Below are 24,225 nucleotides of genomic sequence, written 5' to 3'. Positions count from 1 at the left end.
ATGTAGGACAAAGGCTTAGTTGAGTTGAGTTGAGTTGAGTTAGATTAGTCACAGAGAAGGGACTGATTCGACTGAATTAAATTGTGTTGACACAGTAAACTTGGACAAACCATTACAGCTTTTTCCAAAATTCAAATTGTCTACAATGTAGGTAGGACCTAAGACAGTACGATAGATGGTCCAATTTGAAATAGATACTGACCTACACACTGAAATTAAGATGCGAAATAACACTGAGAGTAGGATCCGATTGATAAAGGATCGTAATAGAATGTAAGCCGGACATAGGTTAGATTCAGTCCAAATTGCACCTCTTGACACCGCTTAGTTGCAATGTGTATGGGTGGTTGGTAAATAAGGATAGTACAGTGGAGAAGAGTTTTAGATTTTTGACCAAAGGATCTCCCCTATAATTTTTGTGAAACTTCAGTTTTCTTCCAGAAATTAAGGCCCAGTACCATATAATCGTTCTTATAGAGAACCACGAAAACACCCTTTTTGTTACGAAATTTCCATTTGGGAGATCAAATACCTTATTTACAGACCCAATTGGGGAAGAAAAGAAAGGAAAACGACTCAAGTAATTTTGGGGAAATAATAATTACAAAGTAACACGCACACACGACAAAAAGAAACAGCTTGAAAAACTGAGAAATACTCCACTCAAAATGCTATCGACCTTCGTTTTTCTGGTTTCTTTTAGCCACTCCTCACGATCCACTCAAGCGTGCCCTCTCAAGTCCCTCCTCCCACGCACCCACCCACCCACCCACTCACCCACCCACCTGACCCCTCTCTCACCACTAGGAGAAACCAACTTATCATGAAAAATAATTCCTGGCTGCCAGACATAGCTTTTTAAGATAAATTCGTGACTCCACGTAGAATAACCCAACTAGAGCCAGGATTAGAGCCTGGTATATTCCTTTCACCTTCTTCATGAAATTTTTCTAAAGGATTCATTTAGCCGACCCAACTAGTTTGGGACAATGGCTTTGTTGAGTTGAGAAGATAAATTCATGATTCAAGTGGTGAGAGATGCGTAGAGCAGGAGGGAGGAGAAAGATTTTGAGGGCACGATTGAGATGATGGTGACAAGTGGCTAAAAATCAGGAAAAAGCCAATCCTGTTTTGAGTAGAGTTTTCTGTTTCCTGGTGTTTGTTTTCTGATTTTTAGTCGCTTCACCACCCCACCCTTCTCCCACCACTTGGAGATACCAGTTTATCATGAAAAAAAATTCATGCAAGCCAAACGTGCCCTAATTTTTTCAATGAAGTTTTAAAACAAAAAGCTTTAACCCATCAACATTGCATCTTTAAATCATCAATATTACCTCATTTTATGAACCAAGAGGTCTTATAATTTTTTCCCCAAAATAGTTCGATGGGGATATCAAAGGGTATTTCACTCTATATTCCCGTGCGTGGTGTTTCTTCTCTTAACTAAACTTTGCCCTCTAATTATGAAGAAAATGCTACATCAATTCACAAATCATGTCGATATGGTATTAATTGTTACAGACCACTAATACAAACTACTTGTTTCCGAATTGATTGAGACAATACATCAAGGATCTTCATTTATACACCATTAAGCATGTATATAATATTACATTACAATATATATTAGGAGAGACATTGTCAGAGTCTCATCTTGTGCAGATTTAGAAAGAGCCCCAACAAGGACCCATGAAGTACATCCACTTGAATACAGAATATGAACACAATGACTCTGAGCCACTTTCCGGCAAACTTGCAGGGAACCCAAAATGTGGCAAGACTCCGTCTAAAGTAGAATACATGGGAATTACACAAACAAGATGATGGGAAAGGCATGTTTTGAGGCAGCATTTCGGGCTCATAAGCAACTTCTCCAGTTCTCCGGTGATTTAGAATAATTGGAAGAAGAGGCTTGTTGAACCATCGCCAAAAGATCTCAAGTCTGCCGGTTTCACCAACGCCCTGCATAGTGGGCATGTTCTCTCTCTCTCAAACCTGAAAGAAGGTGAAGAGTCAAAATTCTTTTGTACAAACTCAATGGTTGAACTGGTTAGTAACAGCAAATATGCATGTCAATTTTAGACGAGGAGGCAAATAAAAGACGCAAAGTATACAGTGAAACAATGGCACTTCGACTAAACTCTCGCAGGAAAACCAAAAATGGGCGCGATGAAGAGGTAAAGATGCTAGGGCCATGGCGGGGCTGCCTCCAATGTGGAATGCGGCCAACCAGATCATTGGACTAGAACAACATCTGCCACAGGTCTCTACCACAAGTGACCATGACCCCTCCCCCCCACGGCGCAAAAAAAACATTTTATAATAAGCAAAAAGTAGGCCATACAAGTTCAAACCATCATCTTCATCTGTAGTGCCGAAATAAGAATTATAGTATCATGCTATACTGGTTACTATAGCAGGAATATATGCATTAAAGCAGGAATATCGGTTACCAGAACAATATTGGTTCACCAATTTTTCCACCTGAGTGGTTGTTTCCATGAGAAAACCACAGAAATGTTTAGGTCATGTGCCGCCATGTCGAAGTTAACATCTAGATGCATATAACAGAATAACTGTGTATCACATGCAGGTACATACATGCTCGCTACATGCTTGTACATACCTACGTAGTATAAGTCCATGGATATATGCATCCATGCACTTGTGAAGTTATTCCTAAATCATGTGCACATGCATATATCAATGCATACATAATACAGGGAGCTTACATGACAGAGACTCATATTTTGCCTTTCAAAAATATGAGCAGGTAGAAGTACAAGTGGGCTCCACTTGTTCTATGATCCAAACCATTCAACGGTTAGGCCTTGCGATGGATGGGCCATGCATCAAATCCACTCCCATTGGACGATTCTAACTAACCCTCCAATTTGTACCCGTGGAATGGATGGTGAGAAACAAAAAAACAACGGTCTATATTCATGGCCACATTGGAGCATTAATATCATCCAATGAGAGTGGATTTTAATGCATGGCCCATGCATCGCAAGGCCTAACCGTTGAATGGTCTGGATCATGGAACAAGTGAGCCCCTTTTGTACTTTCCAGGAAAAATATGTGCATCTATCATACAACTTCCCATAATACAAGTGCCTACATGTCAGATGCATATGAAAATACAGGTACCAAGTATGCACGAAATAACAACACAGGCATCAGAGAATAAATTAGAAACACAAAAGCTATAAGCTTACCATTCAGATACACAGTCTTCGCAAAAGATATGTTTACACCGAAGTAGGATCGGTGCATGCATCTTCTCCTGGCAAATTGCACATAAATCGCCTGCCGCAATAACCTGGAATTAGGGGAAAAAAATACCGCCATGTCAAACATGACCAAATTCTTGCATGGGATATGTTGTAGTTATTAATTATTAAATTTTTTTTTTTTTTTTTTGGCATTATTTATGTATATATTGTATCATTTTTATGTATATAAGGAATGATTTTTGCAAATTGCCAAAACCCACGCTCCTGAAGCACGCAGCACTAGGAATAGTCACAGCATAAAAAGTACATGTTTGTAGCCTATGACAGCCATTTTAGAAATCCCATGCATGGGAACTGGATATTCTTATTTGTGTATGGTGTGTTATTCTGATATGACATTTTTTTATGAATTTCATCGAATAAGGAACAAAAAAATATACATTATGATTTCCTTTTGGTAGATAGTATGTTTTAAGAGCTAATATTTTTTAAGCAATAATATAATTTTCATAATATCGTAAAGTTGTAGAAACATGCCAGTCCGTCAAATGTTAGGCTTTTCAAGATCCTATTATAGAATACAAATGATACCCAAATACAGACACGAGAGCAGGGATACACAGCTTTTTTCAAAATCCGGGGCATGGGAAACGGGTATCTCATGCCTTGAGATAAGACACAGGACATCTATAATTAAAAGACCACAAATCTTATCTCGATTCAACTTAGATGACGAAATTAATAACAAATTTGAAATAGGATCTGTAAGACCCACACAATCAAAATTATAATTGTAAAGATACAATAAATAAGAAAAAAACCAAACAGTGCATTCCAGGGGAGTGAGATGTTTGAATTGTGGCCATTATTTTGACGTATCCATGAAAAACCGAGAATGACTATTGGTATCGTGTCATGTTAGAAACGATACCATGGGCCTCTCTGCAAGGATCATGGTATCATGGTCGAAAATGTGTACATGTCCAAGATGCTAAGCTACTTGTGAGAAATACCATTAAAGAAAAAAAAATACCATTAGAGAAATACTACTCAAATATGTGCGGCAAAATGTTTACATGCACACCCACACATTCACACACAGAAGGAAAGTTAACTTCCCACTAATGTTCATTTCATGAAGTTAACCAGTATTTGTCAATTTTAACTATATTTATCTCAACAACGGCCTCCATGAAATTTTGGTACATGGGGTCTAATGGTTTTAATTACATTCCCAACATTTGCTATAGACAGTGTGAAACAATCTTTATGCAAGGAAAGTTCATGAACAAGCCCACAATTAAATATGGATGATTCACGAGAGGAGTCAATCGAGAACAAAAGTAGACCTAAAGACAACCAAAACATCATTCTAATATCAATAGTGGGCTCTAATGGGCTTCGTTTCCCATGAACTTAGTCATTAAAATTTATGGCGATTTTTAAGGAATTTAATTTAATTTTTGGATAAATTTTAAGTAAGTTCTGCTGGCTCTCTGAATGAAATGATTAAAACTATTTTTGGGTCAACTTGGAATCTTTCTAATTTAGAAAGTTTCCACAGTTAGAAAGTTATTCACTAATTTATAATATGAGTCCTTTGTGACATTAACAAGCAGGGAATCTAAGTTTTCAGGCTGAATATTTGGGTTTTCCTAAGCAGTATCATTTAATACACTTTCTACAGTTTTAAGGTGTTTCAAGCCTACACACACAGACATACAGACATACAGACACACAGGAACAGAGGCACACAGACACACAGGCACGCGCACACAGGCACGCACAGGCACAGGCACACAGAGACACAGGCAGCCACAGCCATAGACACAGGCAGATACACAGACACAAACACACACACACACACACACACACACACACACACACACATGAAGTTTTAACAAAGCTTTGAATGAGGTTCATGAATAGTCATGAGTTCCCAATTATGTTTTGAATTTCACTGATCGTGATTTCAGCAAGTATATTGTAGTTTAATCTCTGTTTACTTTACTATTGTTTTTGAAGGCCTATTCCATTGTTTGTGTGATTGTTCAATTTTCTAGCAGGATTACAACTTTTGGTAGACTCAAGTGGTTTTTTAAGACGATAATTTTCTAAAAGAAAGAGGGTGCAGGGGCTACAACAACCCTATCCCCACCAGAAATACAGCAGGAAATCCAAGAGCTGGATTCAGCGAGGTCGTCAGCCAAAGCATTAGCTGGCAGAGGATGTGCAAGAATGGAATATCAAAGCTGGCAGTAATGCAGCATTAGCTGGTCGAGGAATGTGCAAGAATGGGTGCTTTTGCCTCGTGCCTTGGAAGTTTATCTTACATGCTTCGCCTTGAGCTGCACCTTGAGGTGTACGCCTCAAGCGCCATTGAAAACATTTGGGGTCAATAGCTTAACTGCATCCACAATGTCAACATGAGAGCCCAAGTGGGTTGGGCAAGCCCAGAAGCTTCTTCCTTTCATGCTTTCAGATTTTTGCTACCATGGTCCATGTCATATCCCCTACTAGTATAATTGTATCAAATTGGTATAAAAGAGTTTGAAACAAAAATTTGCTAAAGAATATTTTTTTTGAAAAATGACATTATTTATAACATGAAAATTACATTGGGGACCAGAGGTCCCGCCTGCATTTACATAGTATGGCAAGGAGCATGCTCCTGAACCATCAAAAGAAACAAATAAAAAGTAATCATAAATACATCAAGATAGAGTATAGCTCATCCAACCTGTCAATTCCTACTGCTCCTTACAAAACTACAGACCCCATGGCAACCCCAACCAAAAGCTATTTCCATACCTCCTCCCCAATTAATCAAAAAGAATTCGTCATCTCTCCGAATTGTAGAAGGACAAATACAAAGGGGTCTCTCCCAAAACTGCTCCTTACAAAACTACAAACCCCATGGCAACCCCAACCAAAAGCTATTTCCATACCTCCTCCCCAATTAATCAAAAAGAATTCGTCATCTCTCCGAATCATAGAAGGACAAATACAAAGGGGTCTCTACCAAAAAATTGGTGTCTCTCAAGCTAAGGGGAGCCAGATTCGATACAACGACTCCACTGCTCCGGAGTAGTGCCTAGGATAACTGTGCCTAAGAAATTAAAGCTTTAGTGAAGATCTTCATTATTTCATACACTCACTTGCTTCCTCTAAAAAACTCCTTGAGACGAACTTGAACAAAGCAGAACAACTTCTAAAGAGGGGACCAAAAAACTCTCTCAAACCTAACCTAGACCTTCCTCCTACGGCCTCTTCCGAGAACTTCAAACGGGCTTATCTAAACTACCAAATAATCAACACAAAAGTTTTCGTTCTTTTAATCCGAAATTCACAGCAGAACTTTATGAAAATTCTGAGTTGGGAGAAGAACTTACTGTCTAATCCCCCTCCCCAGTCTTCTTTTCAGACTCTCTTGCTCTCACCTCTTTTTCTTCCTTGTCTCTTACCGCCATTGCTAGAAACATGTTTTTGGTGGCCCCCAAGTCTTCATCATACTGAATTCCAAAAACGTCCCCCATTGTTAGCAAATCATTGAATTCTTCCGAGAACGATCCACGACTTCCTGACTCTTCTGAGCTATCATCAATCCGCTTATCCTTACCTTTAGAGTCCCCACTAGGTCTTGGTAATTCCCCGGCTCGCTGATCAACTTCCTACCCCAACATTTCCGAGAGATCAGGAGCCTCAATAATCGGGCAATCTCAACTATTCTCCATATCCCTAATTATGGCCATTTTTTCCTCCTCCCAAAGGCGCTGACGAGTTCGTCTTTCTTTCTCTAAAACTTTACTGAACACTAGGAGATCGAGGAGAGGCATATGCAATTCCCTATCACTTGTCGTCTCAGAGGAATTGAAGTCAGTGCCGGGATTGCTAGAGGATTCTTTCCTAACGTGTGCCCATCGCTTCTTCAACGGGCTAAGGGAAACCTCGTATGGGGTGGGAGATTCTTTCCTTGCCAATTTTTCATTGTAGCGAAGGTCTTTCAGGAGTTCAAGATCACCAGCATCGAAGGAAAATTCCTGACTGTTGCCACCCTGAATAGCTTCCTTCTCTGGCATAGCTGGGTCAATGAAGTTGTCGAAATTTCGAAGGAGCTTTTGAGAGTCAACGACAAGTCTCTTCTTTCTGTGATCTTCTTTTCTAAAAATACCTTTGAGTTTCCTTGTAAAAACAGAGAGACCACCTCGGGTAGCTAACAACATTGCTTTCGGATTAGAATTTCTACGGGGTACAATACCTTTCCCTATACGTAGGCGTTTGTCCTTAGAGTTTTTGACTTTTAAATCTGCTTTTTTATTTTTAGGGCCCTTTTCTCCTTTTCTGAGATCAAGATACAGCTCTCAGCAATATCTTTACGAAGGGCCTTTCCTTTCTCACCACGTGTCGCAGTAATTAATGATTTCTGAACCGATCCACCTCCAGTTTGACCCGACCTTCCCAACACAGCAGCATCTCTGCTTTCTGACAATCTAGGTGAGTTGTTGGCTCCTGGGGCAGGCGACGATGTGGATTTTTCAAAATTTAAACAGGGGCCCACCAACGGCTCCCTAACGTTGTTGCGACCCTCGGGATTAACAATTGTCACATTTTTCGGCAAGTCAACCATCGCCGGCGATTGAATATCTGGTATCTGCAAATCGGGTCCCTCAGAAACAACCAAATTATCTTTACTACTGGATTCACCCATTACCGAGATCGCCATACTATTAATATTGTCCTTAGATATCACCTTGACTCCTATAGAGTAAATGCTGGAATCTACTCTCAGATTGATAGATGAGGGAATAGATTTCCAAAGAGAAGTTATGACCAGAGCCAAGGCAAAAGTCATACAGTGGTCATGGTTACCATAAAGCTGAGTCTAAACAACTTGACCCAGGTGCTTTCCAAGTATCTCCACGGTTGACGTAGACCAGGCATGAAGAGGAATATCATAGAATCTGATTCTAATAGTTGTAGCTCCCGTGTTAGAAGCCGAGAACCAAGGCTGAAGGGAGGAAAGGTATCCCCCCAGTGCATCACCTCCACGCCTGAGAATAGCAGTCGCCTGAGATTCCGACTCAAAGCAAAATAATATGTGCACTGAATTGATGGAATAAGGTTTTTGCAGCTCAGATAGGCCCCAACATCTTTTAGCCCATTCCCATACATCTTCCAACAACCAAGAACTAGATTTCAAACTTCCGATAAAGCAATTCTTTAGGCTTTTCTTTCTTTCCTCCCCCAGGCTAGCTGGGATCTCAAGGGTCATCATGCACGTCAACAAGAGAGGGGCCAACTTTAGGTCTCCAAACCATGGCTGAGGCCAGTTTGGTTTTAGGCTCCGAGCAGGTCCCACATACATTACGTGAGCCAAAATTTCTGTAATTGCATTTCGAGCACATCCAATCACTGTCATTCGTGGGCATGCGACAGTTAAACTCAGATGCTCTACGACCCGGGTTTCTTCTGGCCCCAAAGTCCAAACGCCTCACTCTGGTGTCCCGATCCTCAATACTTCCCAACGACCCCGAATGGGATCCGGGGGGGGGAGCCCACAGAGACTTGACCAGATGATCGCTTTGCCCGAACAAGCTTAATGCCCTCCGGCAGCAGATGTTAAGGACCCCAAAGGATTCAAACACTTCCGGATTATGATACCCTGATTCGATAAAATTTAAGAAATGTTCCACTGTATGGTCAAGGTTAGAGCCACACGAACAAATGAGGGATTCCACCAGATAGCCAGAAATAGCAGCCACTGGAGAGAGTCCGTTGGCTTCTGAAAAAATCCTTAATAATCATTTTTAGTTTCCTCCTCTGTCTCCTCTTTTTCTCACCAGTTATTCTCTCACCGGAGAAAGCTCACCGAAAAGTTTACCGGAATATGCACTAGCACATGATTTGTTTTTTGTTCGACAAGAAAGGATTGATCGATTAGAGTGGTTTTCTAAAGGGTTTACATATGCTATATCGACTTCCATTATATAACCTTATTACGAACGAAGGACCCAATATGAAAACAAATTTCCAAGGAAGATGGTAGGCATACAATTTAAAGAAGCATCCCTAACAATACAAGATGCAATGGTAAACGGATGAAGGTAGGTACAGGTTAGTAATCATTATTTAATTTTGTTTCCCATTGGCCCCAAGTACAAAGAAGTGTGGTGTGATACTGTCATGACGAATGCATGCTACGCATGGCAATATGGCCAAGATGCAACTTGTGGGGGAAAGGAAAAAAAACAACCTTGTGTGAGTGATGACAAAAAAAATTAGCACTTTTCCCTATAAAGGAAGATTTTAATCTCAAGTCTTATAAATAGAGGGAATCTAGTCTTTTTTATTTGCAAAAAAATGTGTAGAAGAAAGAATTGGGAGTTGCTTATGCATTCAATCTAATATGAATGTTTCTCTAAGTTTATCTACTTTTGATGATTTAGTGTTTCTATGGAGTCAATAGATTTCCAAACCTTTGTTTATCTACTTCCATCCTGATATGAATTTTTAACCCTTGAGTGGAATTGAAAAAGATTGAGATAGAGGAGAAAAACCATGGTGTTGCAACCGGGGGATAGGTATTGCCCATCTTGTGGTTATTGCAACTTCAAATGGAGAAGCAAATGTCGATGGTGTCTGAAGCAAGGAAGAGGAAAAGAAAAGAAGAAGAGTGCAGCAAGGAACAAAGCAAAACCATGGTGGCGACAAGAAGACTGGTATTGCGCATCCTGCAACTACTTAAACTTTAAATGGCGGGGTAAGTGTCGTTGGTGCCACCTGGATAGAGAGTGATGCTTCTCTCCCCCTGGAAAGCCCTCGAATCTCGTGGATTCAGGTATCGTGGTCCAGGAGAGAGAATGCTGGCCTGATTCCAGGCTGATTACCCCCTTGGTGGAAGGAGGGATACCGTCCTTATCCATTCGGGCCCGGAGGTGGCAATGAGATCTAATATTCTAAGTGCATGTTTGATACGAAAAAAGAGAGATTTCTCCGGTTCCATCCAGGATCTCTGGCTCTGGGCGAAAAACTGTTGGGACATCCTACCCTTGTCCTTGTCTTCTATCAGAGGATGAAGTTCTATTCATTTTATTTTTTTTGAGAAGTAGTTCTATTCATATTTGAATCGGTGGAAATGGCCTCCGGAGTTTTGGCCAAGAAAGACAAGGCTTATGGAACCATCCTACTCTCCCTTTCTACTTGGAATCAAGACTATGCTCAGGGTTCAGAGGTACTTTGGGTCAATATATATGGCATCCCGCTGCAAGTCTGGGCTATCTCAACAGTTGAAGCCCTGGGAAATCTTTTTGGACCGGTTTTAGAAGTGAAAATGGAAGGCAACTACGAACAATGTATGAGCACTGTATCGGTCAAAATATTTGCACCGAGATGGAAACTAAGCCCCCCTTCTGTCAATTTATGGATCTCTGGTCGCTGTTATACTGTGGGGATCCTAATTCAGGAAGTAAAGGATTCTCTTCTGGAGGCCAACCATTGCGAGCCTCCCCCTGAGCAAGGTCCCCTCCCTCCTGTGGCATCTCTCCTTCTGAAAACTGGTTCGGAGATTCCGGCTAGCCAGTCAATGGATCAGCCTTCGAGAGGCCCGGCTCCCATCCAAAAGCCCCAGCTCAGGAGATTCATCGGCTCGGAGGAGTTTGGCCTCCAGCTTTCAAAATTCAAATCTTCTGGCACCGGGGCGGGAAAAGTGCGGGGCGCCCCTCCCAAAATTACGCCTCCATTTTTTATTGATAGATCAGGTCTGGCAGGGAGTATCCTTAGATGTCAAAAAGGTATCTTTGGCCTTCCCTGGTATCAAGGTCTGTCACCTAGGACCTTCTCCGCCTTTGGGTGAAGACTTTCTTTTGCCTCTGTCACCTAGGACCTTCTCCGCCTTTGGGTGAAGACTTTCTTTTGCCTCTGACATGGTTGAGACAGATGGTGTGTGGTTCTTTCTCCTTTCAGAAGCAAGGAAGAAAAAGTGGAAGTTGTTTTGGTTTGTGATCTCTTCTTGCATTGGGTTTATTGTCCAAATCCATTTCCAGGATGGTGAAGAAACTTTTTTGAGATGGGACGGCTTGAACAATTTACTTGGCTACATAATGAACTTATTTCGGTATCCGGGTCAGGTGGAGTGACGGTCACGCTAATATTTAATCGTATCAGGTACATCTTTAATGAGTTTTCGGGGAATGGATGGACACCTGGCTTCTGGGTTCTGGCCTGGGTGTCTAGGAAGCGGTTATGAAGTGACTAGATAAAAGGAAATACGTCCGTTTGTCCTTTGGCATTCTTAACAACATAGAGAAAGAAAAAATAGAAAAAGAGAAAGAAAAGCTAGAACACGAAATGAAATACCTAAATCAATCATCCCAGTCTCAATTTAGAAATCGGGCTTTTGATATAGTAGAAATGGAAGATCTTTTAAGTAGACTTCGGGCCTTGGAATATAGTGAAGACCAGGCATCTAAAGTAATGTCAACACCAAGAAAAAAGATTAAATCTTTCCTAAAAAGTCAATGGAAACTGTTCAAGGAGGCAGTTGCCGATCGACCAGCGACCTTCTTCAGCCTCACAAGTACTCATAATGTAAAAGAATCCCATTCTCCGATGCACAAGCACCCTTTCTTCGTCAAATTTTTGGAAGATGAAAAAAATGAAAGACTCCTTCGATGGGAAGAAGATAAGGCGGCAGGGATAAAAAGGGTGGAAGAGCTCCTCAATCGGAAAAAGAATCTAGGGGGAAATTTTTATTTGAGGAATCTGTTGTGGCTGAGATTGAGCAGCTCTTCTTGGAGTTGGAAAAATGTTCATATTAAAAGTAAGTTCTGTTACTTTTTGGTGGGGTGCTGAGGATTTCAAATTTGTCTCCAAAGAAGTAGTGAATGGATTAAAAAAAGAAGAGGGGGGGGGGGGGGGGGTGGAGGGGAAGTTGGTAATTACGTTGATCGGTTTTAAAGTAATAATCTAGAATGACAATGGGATGGTGTTCCTGCTAAAAGTAATAGGTTTTTGAGAAGCAGTTTCAGGGAAGTGATAGAGGTAGTCGAAACGATTGCTGTGTTGGAAGCTGGTTGGGTATGGTTGGTAAAGCTTCTCGGCTACAGTTTATGGTGTAAGGCCCGATCATGGAATGATGCAAGAAGTTTGGGCAAAGACTTTTATATCTTTTTCTTGATCTCCTGGTTCAGGGTTCGCCCTATCCAGTTATCCTTGATACTATGTAATATCTAGTGGGACTCCTGGTCCCCATTGTATTTATTTTAGTATCAATGAAAACATGTCATCTTTCGAAGAAAAAAAAATAGTGAGGATGAGATCAATCAACACAAATTCTTAGGCCTCTAGTATCATTCTTAGAGAAAATGAAGATGTGGTTCTAGAAAACGGTGTAAAACACGAAGATACGGTCCATGCAATTGACAATGATTGATACAGAACCAAGGGGAAAGGAAACTAGGACAAGGCAAATTAAAGATTCTCCTATAACTAGGCTTGGGATAAAACAAGTTGCCAAAGTGGGAAGCAAGTGCAAGAAGTGATGAGGGAAGCAGAAGGAGAAAGGGAGGGTCTCGAAAAGAAAAATGCTCAATTACATTCACATGGCAATAAAAATAGGAAAAGAAAATAAAAAGAAAAAAGAGAAAAACCATGTTCAGTTGTCGAGGAAAGGGAAAGAACCAGAGAGAGAGAGAGAGAGAGAGAGAGAGATTGTGGCCACTTAAAAAATTAAAAAAGAAAGAAATTGTGGATAGAAGTGGGATGAAACTTTAGCAAAAGTATCTCACAAGAATCTGAGAGTAGCAATTCTCATAATGAGCTCTGGGAACCATTTCACGTATGTCTATAAAACAGGCAAACCTAGACAATGCATGTCTCGTATTGTGTTAATGAGAAGAGTAGCGTGCAGGGTTGTGATACGTCAAGAAATGCACATATCTTACAAATGTATGCATGCAGTGAAACATGCACTTGTAACATTTACGAAGCATCCATTCGCATGCATTTCAAGGGAAAAACCATGTTCTGTTGCCAGAGAAAAGGAAAGATCCAGAGCGGTGGGAGAGGTGCAGACTACGTACTGCTGTAGGGGAGCGAGCGAGAGAGAGAGAGAGAGAGAGAGAGAGAGAGAGAGAGAGAGGATCCCTAACATTTTTCTCTTGTCGGAAGATGAAAATGGGACAGATGACGCGTCGGATTTTTCAAGAAATCGCAAAAAAAAAGATGAAAATGGGACCAGATGACATGTTGGAATTTTCAAAAAATTGCAAAAAAAATATGGGAATCCACGTTGGCACTAGAACTGCAAATAAATAGCAGGTCAATGGATTTTGAAAAAAAAAAAAAACTACGTTTCTGACTGTTTTCGCAATAAATGCGTCAACTAAACAGTCCCGAAGCAAAAGGCTCAACGGAAAGTAAAGAGAAAATGCGTAGGAAGTGTCATCAAAAGTTAACAAGAAGCATGTAATAACCCTCGCTAGAAGCGAATAACAAGTATATAGAGAGATAAGATCACAGTAAGTTAGAGAGGAAGAGTTAATATAGGTTAGCTTTACAGGTAGTAAAAACGGCTTCATGACTGGTTAGAATTCAGAATTTATAATTTTATATATATATATATTTGTCCATTTCAAATTTTATATGTTTTATTCATGTAGATTTAATGTTTTTTTTTTTTTGGAAAACGATCTATGTATGTAATTTGAAACTTAAGAGTTTAAGTTTTAATTGCACTCCTTTCGGCATTATCAAAAGGGAAAAAAAGTCTTTTAGGAAAAAAACAATCACCTACATAGGAAGCGTAATCTTAATTAAGAGGAAGCATGTAGTGCTAGAAAGCACACTTCCCCTAAATATTGGAAGCAAGAAGAACTTAGCTTCCGAAGCTAACTTGCCACCCAACTAGGAAGCTTCTGGTAACTATGGATAAAACTATTGGATGCAGTGAAATAGGTAAGTGCAGGAATTAAACCAAGAGAATAAGAAATGATTTTACAAAAGTTACAGAAGTCTCGTCTTTCAATGGAACTAGGACTTACACACACGCACGCGCATTGCTTTCTTCACAAATCCTAGACATAGAAATTCTAAAAAAACTTAAAACCTTTGTATGTGGGCCCGCTTGGCTTAAACAAAAAAATCCTAAGTTCTAGTAAATTCTCACTTAAAACTCATAAAAATAAAAACCAAGAACAAATAAATCATGGTCCATGATGTAGGCCCCATTACTAACACTCAAGATCTAATGACCATGTGGGCCCCATTTCATAGTTGAACTCCCTAACAAATGCTTGGGATTGACTATTCTGACCCTTCTATTTCTACTGTATGTTTTACTCTTATCCCTATCATCAAACCCATCTTCGGTACTAATATAGAAGAGAATATAGAAGATGGAATATACAACAATAAAAGATCAAACCTAACTCAATTTCACGGATGATTATCGAAAATAGATTTTTGAATATGAAAATTGCTTGTAAATTGAATGTGAGATTTGAAGGGATATTTCATAAGGGTAATTGCATGCATGAATTTTGGTTTAGCAAGCAGAATTCAATCAAAGAAATTCAAACAATTGGAGTTTCTGTCAAGAATGATTAGAGATAGTTTATATGGTTGGAAAGAATACGCGAAGAGGAATATTGTTTTTCTATCATCAAACCCATCTTCGGTACTAATATAGAAGAGAATATAGAAGATGGAATATACAACAATAAAAGATCAAACCTAACTCAATTTCATGGATGATTATCGAAAATAGATTTTTGAATATGAAAATTGCTTGTAAATTGAATGTGAGATTTGAAGGGATATTTCATAAGGGTAATTGCATGCATGAATTTTGGTTTAGCAAGCAGAATTCAATCAAAGAAATTCAAACAATTGGAGTTTCTGTCAAGAATGATTAGAGATAGTTTATATGGTTGGAAAGAATAAGCGAAGAGGAATATTGTTTTTTACTATTGGGCAGAAATGAAACAATAGAAGGAAAATTAAGGATTGACAGCTTCAGGTGATGCTCGATGGACAAAGCCTTCAAAGGTTGGCAAGGTAATTGTTTAAATATTTTGAAGAGGATTGACGATCATTAATAGAGAGGCAAACTTATGGTTAGCAAAACATGGCGTTTTATGGATTTTTTGCATTTTAAAATCCTTAACTAAAAACGTAAAAAAACACAGCTTGATTCATTTTTTATCAATGGCAAGCTAAAAATTAGCATTTAGCTTTCAACATCTCCCTATTCTTTGTTCTTTTTTAGTTAGTTATCTATAATTAGTTTCTTTCTATACTTTCTCTCCTTCTCAAGAAAGAGATCTAGCTATGATGGTCTTTTGAGACTTAGCGACCATGAAATTCCTTTTATCTTTCCTTTTTAGCCATCATTCTCATTCCCTTGCACTCTACTTCCTACTTCAATAGCTCGTCCCACGGAAATGTTTCACGCATCTCCCACCCAGCTCTGTGTCCTCAAAATTAATATAAAACGTGATATGCTGAAAAATATAGTAAATTTTTATGATATTTTATTTATTGATGCCTTGTGTCTTATCTCATGGCATGGCATACCCATATAGTATCCGCAGCCTACACTTCGGAAAATATCTAGTTACATCGTTAAGTTAGATATAGTTCTCATGTCTTGTGCCCTTGTCGTATTTGCATCCGTTTCTGGGTACAATGGGCTGGGTCTTAATCTATCTATGATTTTCAATAATTATAAAGGATTTGCAGCTTAAATAAAGAACAAAACAGTAACTGGGAGTCTTTGAAAAATCTAGATACTGTTTCTAATTTAAAGATCATGTAAAACTCAAAAATATAAACTTGAATGGGCTCCTTTAAAAGATCTGAAGTAGAAGAAAGTAAAAAATAAACATTCTACTTTCAAGTATCTCTAGCCACAAAAAAACAGTTTTTAATCCCCCAGAAAATCTAGGAAAAAAATATAACTCAAATTTTCTATTCTTGTAAAGTAAAAAATAAACACTATTTTCAAATATCTCCATAAAATTCAGCTTTTAATCCCAAAGAAATTATAGTAAAAGATATAACTCAAATTTTCTTTTTTTCTCAAAAATCCAAGGGCTTACTTTTTTTCAATCAAAATGTCATGCCCAAGAACATTTGCACAACTTCCAGCCATGCAAGCGATGGGTCTAAAATTCATAATTATGACAATTATTTTAGACTTTTGAATGCATACATTATTTTTAATAGTATTTTATTGAAATGTTGACATTTTATACCCGTTTGTTTGACATAGTTATTTTTGTAGCCTCTTTTTCCCATTTTTTTATTTTTTATTTTTTTTTATGTGAAGGCGTTTTACATATGTTCAGTTAGCTCAACATCTTTTTGTCGTCTTACTTTTTGCAAACTGCCGACCCCAGCTAGTTTGGGACAAAGCCATAGTTGAGTTGAGTTGAGTTTTACTTTTAACAAACTATGGGCGAAAGATGGAAGAACATGAATTGAAGGTTTGAAGTTCTCAAAAAAAAAAAAAAGGACCTGTGAAATTTGGCCACTATAAGATGTTGGTGCTTGATATTGCAAACTTAAAGGGTGCGTTTTCTCCAACCTACAGGAACTGATGCAAGCAAAGTTTATGAACAACCTTATAATTTAACAAGATGCTTCAAGTGAAGAAAAAATCCATCAAGTTTCAAAAGTAAGCCCAATGAAAACTAAACATCATGCCAAGGTCAGTAGAAGGCTTTACAGAGATCCAGTCATCTAGACAATTGGAAGCCAAGTCATTATAATTAACGGAAATTTTATTTATTTCTATGGCAAATCTTAAATAGGGTTTCGATGGAGAATGTGAAACGAAATCACGAATGTTTGTTTTTTTAAAGTAGTTGGAATCATTTTAATTTACATTTACCAAGTTCAGACTGGTATTTTGGAGCTGAAATTAGTCACTTAGTCCTTCAGTGACTATATAGCAAGTAAGAACGATTAAAGGTTTACACTTTTACAAGTTGGTTTTTTGGGTTTTCCAAGAAAGCAAAATGAATACATATGGACCGCTCAAAATAGAAATTAGGATTTATACGGTTGATTGTAAGGGCTGAAATTGATCATATATCAATAGTTAGGATAATACAAGGGTTATGTGTGTACGTTTTGATGTACTTTGAGGAGGTTAATTAACAATTAAATGTTTCTCCTATTGGTTTTTATTTTACTACTTTGATCATGTTTTGATAAAATTTATTATTTTTTCTTTTTTTTTCTTTTTTTTTATGAGCATCTGTGTCTCTGTGATTGTTCAATTCTCTAGCAAGTTTTCTCCTTCTAGTGGATTTCTAGCAGCTTACTTGATGTTTTGACAAAAGCAAACATACCTGTTCAATTGTCGCGTAAGACCCGTAATGCACCTCTTTACGTGATAGTGCCTTCAATGCAGCAAAGAATGATTGGACCTGCATGTTACAAATTTTAGAAAAGAACCGATCTCAATGGTCTATGCATAATTTCGTGTACAAGCGTGTATGTTCTAAAATTTGCACTTAGAGACAAGTTTTGAAAGTAATAAAGATATGCAATAGGGAAATGATAAATGCGCCCTTTTCATCACTTGGGACACCCAACTGCAGTGTATCTATGACTGAAAAGGTGCTGATGTACTTCACATTTGAAGGAATGAAGTGACCTGATTGCCACGTACAATGCAGCTGGGTGTCCCAAGAGATGAAAATGGGCGCATTTATCATTTCCCTATGCAATATTAAGTGAAGAATATAAAAAGATAATCTCTACAACAAATTGCACCTTCTCAACAACTGAAGTCAGCTTAAAAGTTAGGTATAACCCCGTGGTAAGAGATGAAAAGAGGCTCCCATATTCCTTGTTCAGGAAGAACCGATACCAGACTGGTGTCGGTAGCAATGCGCGATAGAGAAGCAAGAGATACTCGACTAGGGTTAACATTTGGCCCTGGAAAACCAAATGGAAAATCATGTCAGAAAATGCCCAATTAATACTTGAAGGATATTTCAAAATGAAAATATATTAAAGAATTAAAGAGAAAATTCTAGTAATTTATTATAAAGAACAATGAAATGCATATAAAAATGCAAACATGAGGAATATCGATTTCTTGACTTGTGGAAACATTACCAATTCACTAGGCATACAATATGACTGCCTCATGATATTTGCTTCATATATGTATCAATGCACATGAAAACTTAAAATCATTATCCTAGATTCTAGACCCTTGCAAATGAGAATGTCTCAAAACAGATGTGGAGGCCTAAATGAGAAGTGAAGAAGCATGTGAAGAAAATCATTCTAGAAGGGGGAAATGATATCCAACCTCATTTTTTAATAGCACTCCTCCCCTTATTTACACTTTCTAATCAGCTGTTGGGGGTGGTTATAATTCCCAACAAGCTACAACAGCCAATCAGAAAAGTGTTGGGTTGAGTGTTATCATCAAAACAAGTGAGTGCTGATACCATTCACTATTCAAATGATGTTGAAGTTTCAAAATGAACACAAGACTGTCACTTAACCATTTAAAGAAACCTCTTATTCGTTAAGTATTGCCAACCAAGTGCTTTTTGACAAACATTCTTCTGGAACTTATAATGCACCATAACATTATTAAGGTTTTCCACCCTACGCCAAGTGAAGTGGCTATGCTATTCATCCAAAGCTAAGGATTCAAATTCAATGGCAGTTGAACTCTAAGCTTTGGCATACATGACTAATCCTTGGCATGCCACAAGAATATATACGCACACACTGGATGCATAGGTCAGAGATGACCTTTAATCTACTTACATGATTATCAGTATAAAAATAACATAAAATTTAATAACTCACTAGACAATAAATGAGAAATTGTATTAAGTAATTCAATTGCCAACTTGCACCCAAATTAGCGAACTGGATCCAACTTCATTTGTCACTACCATGGTTTCAAATTTCGCTTTCGGAATGCGATTCGGTCCTCGCCGAAATTTCGAAATTTCGGTCGAAATCCACCAAAACCAATAAATTATTATTTTATTCCATACGAAATTTCAGCCGAAATTACCAAAATTTCAGTTAAATATTAAACAATTAATAAAAAAAGATTTTTGGTGAATTTCCTGAAATTTCGTCCAAATAGGCGAAATTTCGGTCGAAAATGTAACGTTTCAGTTATCACTAATTTCGGTTTCGGGGTTGACTGAAACCCGAAATTTCAGTCCAAAAATTCGGATTTCGGTCGAAATTTGAAACCATGGCCACTACTAGGTTTGCATGACTATTCCTTGGCATGCCACAAGAATATATAAGCACATACCGGATGCGTAAGCCAGATGACCTATAATTTACTTGAATAATTATCAAAATAGACATAACAATATGATATATATCACTATAAGGGAAGAGGGAACGTAAGAGTTTGCATAGATAGCTTACCTATGTAAGCTCCCGGAAAACTGCTTACCACCAACAACCGAAAAAGTTTTCCAGCAATTGGCTGGTACTGTTTTGTTCCTCTTCGAATATAAAATAATACCCTAAAGTTTCAAGTCGATCCGACGGCCTGATCGGGAGAATGGAGCTTTCAAAGTGAGTGGCAGTTTCTGTAAATTTTTTGAACTACCACTCAACTTTTAGTTAGTGGCAGTTTCTGTAAATTTTTTGAACTACCACTCAACTTTTAAATTTACAGAAACTGCCACTCACTTTGAAAGCTTCGTTCTCCCGATCTGGCTGTCGGATCGACTTGAAACTTTTGGGGGTGGTTTGTCAGTTGGAGAGGAACAAACCAATACTAGCCACTTTCTGGAAAACTTTTACGGTCGCCTGAAAACTTTCACGGTTGCCAGTAGCAAGCAGCTTGCATAGGTAAGCTACCTATGCAAACTCTTAGGTTCTTTTTTCACCTAACTATAAAGGATAACATAAAATATAATAACTCACTAGACAATAAACGAGAAATTGGATTAAATAATTCAATTGCCAACTTGGACCTACATTAGCGAACTGGATCCAACTTCATTTGCCATATACAAAAAATGACATGTATTGAATTTTGGCTTCATGTTGTACATTTTTTTTTTATCCAAAGCAAATGGTGTTTGGTAACCACGCTCCAGCCTCTAGGACAGTCACCAAGTTCAAAAAATTCATGTCTTATTTATAGACTTTAGCTCACTAGACAATACATGAGAAATTGTATTAAGTAATGCAATTGCCAAATTGGACCCACATTAGCCAACTGGATCCAACTTCATTTGCCACATACAACAAATGACATCAGTTGAATTTTGGCTCCATGTTGTACAGTTTCTTTTTTCTTTTTCGTTTTTTTTTTGGATCCAAAGCAAATTGTGTTAGGTAACACAATTTGCTTATTCACAGGCTTTCCATAAGATTTTTTTTTTTTGAACAAAATATCATGAACAATATGTATATACATACCTATGGTTAAAACTCGAAATCGGATGAGAACACGATCAATGTAAAAAGGAGTCAACTAGGGTGACTCAATGATGGATTTGCCAATTTTTCACCAACTCTGACGAATCAAAGGAGTTTTTGACTGACTCAATAGGGCAAAGATCTGACTTCGGTGAGAACTCAACCAAGGTAGAACCAAGTCGAGTTCAGTGAGTGAATGATTGACTTAGGAAGTTTTGAAAGAGCAATATATAACAAAAATACATGTGTTTAATTTGAAAAACAGGTCTTTTCGAATTTATCTCAATATATACCAAAAATAAATGTGTTTAATTTGGAAAAAAAAACGTAGGTCTTTTCAAATTTATCTCAATCTTTTCGAAAAAAATTTCCAACATTTCAAATTATTCACAAATCTGAATGGCAAATATGCTCCATTACACACTAGGAGCTACCCATGTTGTATACATTTTTTATTTTATTCACAAAACTGAATGGCAAATATGCTCCATTACACACTAGGAGCTACCCATGTAGCATGTATACATTTTTTATTTATTTTTACTAGAGTACATGCTCTGCTCTAAAGCACAAGATGTGACTTGGAGCATTACTTATCTTCAAGTTCCAATCTAAAGGACTACCAGAAAACCGCCACATGCCCTCCCACCCACGGCCCACTCTTGGTCAATCAATCCAAATTGTAGGCCATTTGCCAGGTCAATCAATCCAAATTGCAGGCCATTTGCGAGCTAGATCCTTAAAATAAAGTCAACTGCCATAAAAATACTTTTAATGCTCGAGAATCACAATGCCACCATTCTCCAAAGTATCCCAAAAACTTGCATTGAGGCATTTAAGAAATTGAAATACCCCTAAATCTCTCAAAATCTTGTGGCCAAAATTATTATTAGCAATCTATTTTTGCAATATAAGAAACATACATAAGTTTTTACATACATTGATAACTATGCACTGCATGTATACTTGCTATTATATTTACCAAATTACCGAAAAAAAAAAAAAAAAAAAAAAACCTCTAGCATTATTGCCTATCAACTTTATGGGGGAGCTGGTGGTGTAAATCGGGAAATTGGGAAAGATTGGCTCAACAGTTGACCTGCAAAGCTCTAATTCTTCTAACCTATGAAAAGTTGATAGGCAATTGAAGAGATGGGAGTACGGGAAAGCGTCCGGTAAGCCCACCGGAAGTACGTGAATACTTCGGAAAGCGTCCGGTAAGCCCACCAAACATCTTTTACCTTGGAAGGAACATAGCAAATGGAACCTGCACCTGTGGTTATAGAATAGAAAGTCTGAAAAATCTATACCAAGACAATATAGAAGCTGGTTATATGGTTTTTGAAGCTCTACAGTGGTTGGAGATAGATAGAGATTGTTGTAGGAGAAACCTAGTGCTGTTAGGAAATGGTAGGAACTTACCATCTCCTCGGTCTATGCCAAGAAGCCCAGATGAACTTGACTTATTGGCAGGGGACAGAAGTGAGAGGATATCAGAAACTCTTCCGAATCGCAGAAGGCAGACTAGAAGTTGGACTGAAAATCAGGGTCTATTATCGACCCTCAATCATTCAGATAATTGAAATTGCAGACCCTGCAATTATCATAATTATAGCACTCGTAATAGATGCCAGAAGTGTGCAAAATATAGAGTCAAGGAGCCGGAAAAGGAAGAAAGAATCAGATCAAGACAGGATAAGAGCGAGGTATCTGCTCCTTTTGAAATGGGAGTTATGGCGAATTACCCCGAAATTGAAATATTAGGCAAAGAAGTGGAAGAACGTAAAAAGGAACTTAAAAGATGCTTGATAGGGTGTATGAAAATCGGCTCATGAGGTCTTGAAGAGGTATGGCGGTAGGTTATTAAAGAACCGAACCTACCACTACTACCAAAACCACTTGTCATTAATACCCATGAGGTTTTATTTAGATTTGACTCGGAACAACAAGCACTGCAGATTCTACGTAAAGGGGGGGATGCCCTGGGTCCTAATTTATCTTCCCTGCATTCAGGGAACCTAGCTGTACACTCGGGAGCCAAAACAGTATGCTTAAGATTTTATGACATTCCTCTCATGCATGCTCCTTATCAACTGTTGAAGCTTTGGGAAAGCTATTTGGTCAAATGATTCAAGTCCAGTTGTCATGGAATCATGATTATTGCGTGACCTTTGCCTCAGTGAAAGTCCTAACTGAGTACTGGAAGGCAGCACCACCAATTATTAAGTTAAAAGTATATAACAAAACCTACCTAGTTCAAGTGAGATGCATGCCTGAGGCGGAAAATGAGGAAGCCTCATCTCCGGCCTGTGCCCTCCGGCACCGGAAAACATAGTCGGGTGGGGGAATACAGAAAGATTGAGACAAGGACAGGAGGGACAGAAGGAGCCGTTGAATTCAAAATTCAAATTTCCACCTAACCAATCCGTAGCTGAGACTTCATTAGTTGGATCCCTTAGGCCAAGGATAGAGTTTGACAAGCAGGCAATATTAAATGCCTTAACATATGTAGTTCCCTCAAAGGGTCACCCAAACCGAGGTGGTCTAAATCATAGCCAAGCAATTCATAAAGGTGCTGCTCCTAATCATAAGGGGAGTAAGGACTTTAGGCTACGAATATCATCGAACAACTTGAAATTTGGCGTCAAAAACCTTTCCGCAATCGAGTCACCAGAGCTTCTGAGAATAGAAACCTTGTCCAGAAAGATGTAATCGATCGGAAATCGCAAAGTTTCCGTGCGGATAAAGTCTCCTCTTTAAGCCGCCTCGATAAAAGCAAAAACTATTACCCTCCTAGAGAAGTTAGGAAAAGTGGGTCCGGGTTTCCAAAGAAATGGCGGGGACGAAATCTCTCAAATAGTAAGGACCAAAAAAGGAAACGTTTTGCTTCAACTATACTAAAAATGATAAAAAGTTATGAAAGATCGGGTGATCCCCTGCTCACAGAAGAGGAGGAAGGAGGGCATAAGTATAATAAAGGGAGGGCGCATCAACAAAGAGGTAGGGGGGGAAAAAGGGGAGCTTTCATGATGTATCCCCATCGAGAAGCGAGATTGCAAAGGAGTTCAAGCAACTTCGAATCTCAAAACTTCAGCAGGTAGCCACGGCGTCCAAGAACAGACCTTCAAAACTGCCAGAAAAGAGCCCTGGTAAAGAAGGTTGCATTCCTCTGCCTAATCAGCAACAAGTTAAGGAAAAGAATCGGCAAGAAGGCAAGGATCGGCCGGAGGCTAGTTGGGCCGAAAAAATGCAAAGGAGAAGGAAATAACTCCACAGGACGAAGAATTCGAAAAGACAAGAGACTTAATGGAGGTGGATCTCAGTGGAAAAATTAAGTCTTGCATGGAGAGGAGAGATGAGCTATCAGTAGAAGGAGGGTTGGAAGCCTCGGAGGAAGAAGAGAAGACGTTGCATTTTGGCGAAGAAATCTCTAAAGAGAATAAGGAAATCACGTCAGATGCAAAAGATAATATGTTTTCTGAGGAATTTGACAAATGTCAAAAATGGGGGACCATCTGGGAATAGGATTCCGGGAAAATATCGATGAAACGAAGAA

The 24,225-nt window shown here is 38.6% G+C and overlaps 1 protein-coding gene across 1 annotated transcript in view; it reads right to left on the bottom strand.

Moving 5' to 3' along the window:
• Positions 1 to 1,526: 1,526 nt before the first annotated feature.
• The window catches only part of LOC143880278 (uncharacterized), a 39,642-nt gene continuing 16,943 nt past the window's right edge, over positions 1,527 to 24,225 (bottom strand). Inside the window, exons 5-8 of the mRNA XM_077383123.1 lie at positions 18,018 to 18,182; positions 17,591 to 17,668; positions 3,219 to 3,322; positions 1,527 to 1,995 (exon numbers count right to left, since the gene is read on the bottom strand). Of these exons, the coding sequence (XP_077239238.1) occupies positions 1,890 to 1,995; positions 3,219 to 3,322; positions 17,591 to 17,668; positions 18,018 to 18,182 (453 nt within the window). The 3' untranslated portion in view covers positions 1,527 to 1,889. The remainder of the gene's footprint in view (positions 1,996 to 3,218; positions 3,323 to 17,590; positions 17,669 to 18,017; positions 18,183 to 24,225) is intronic.

This window comes from Tasmannia lanceolata, unplaced genomic scaffold, assembly GCF_043159265.1.
Source record: "Tasmannia lanceolata isolate RefF3 unplaced genomic scaffold, GAP_Taslan_0.1 ptg000006l, whole genome shotgun sequence".
In the NCBI taxonomy this organism is placed as follows: Eukaryota; Viridiplantae; Streptophyta; class Magnoliopsida; order Canellales; family Winteraceae; genus Tasmannia; species Tasmannia lanceolata.
The sequence above is the reverse complement of the archived record's forward strand: the minus strand, read 5'-3'. Positions and strand labels throughout refer to the sequence as shown.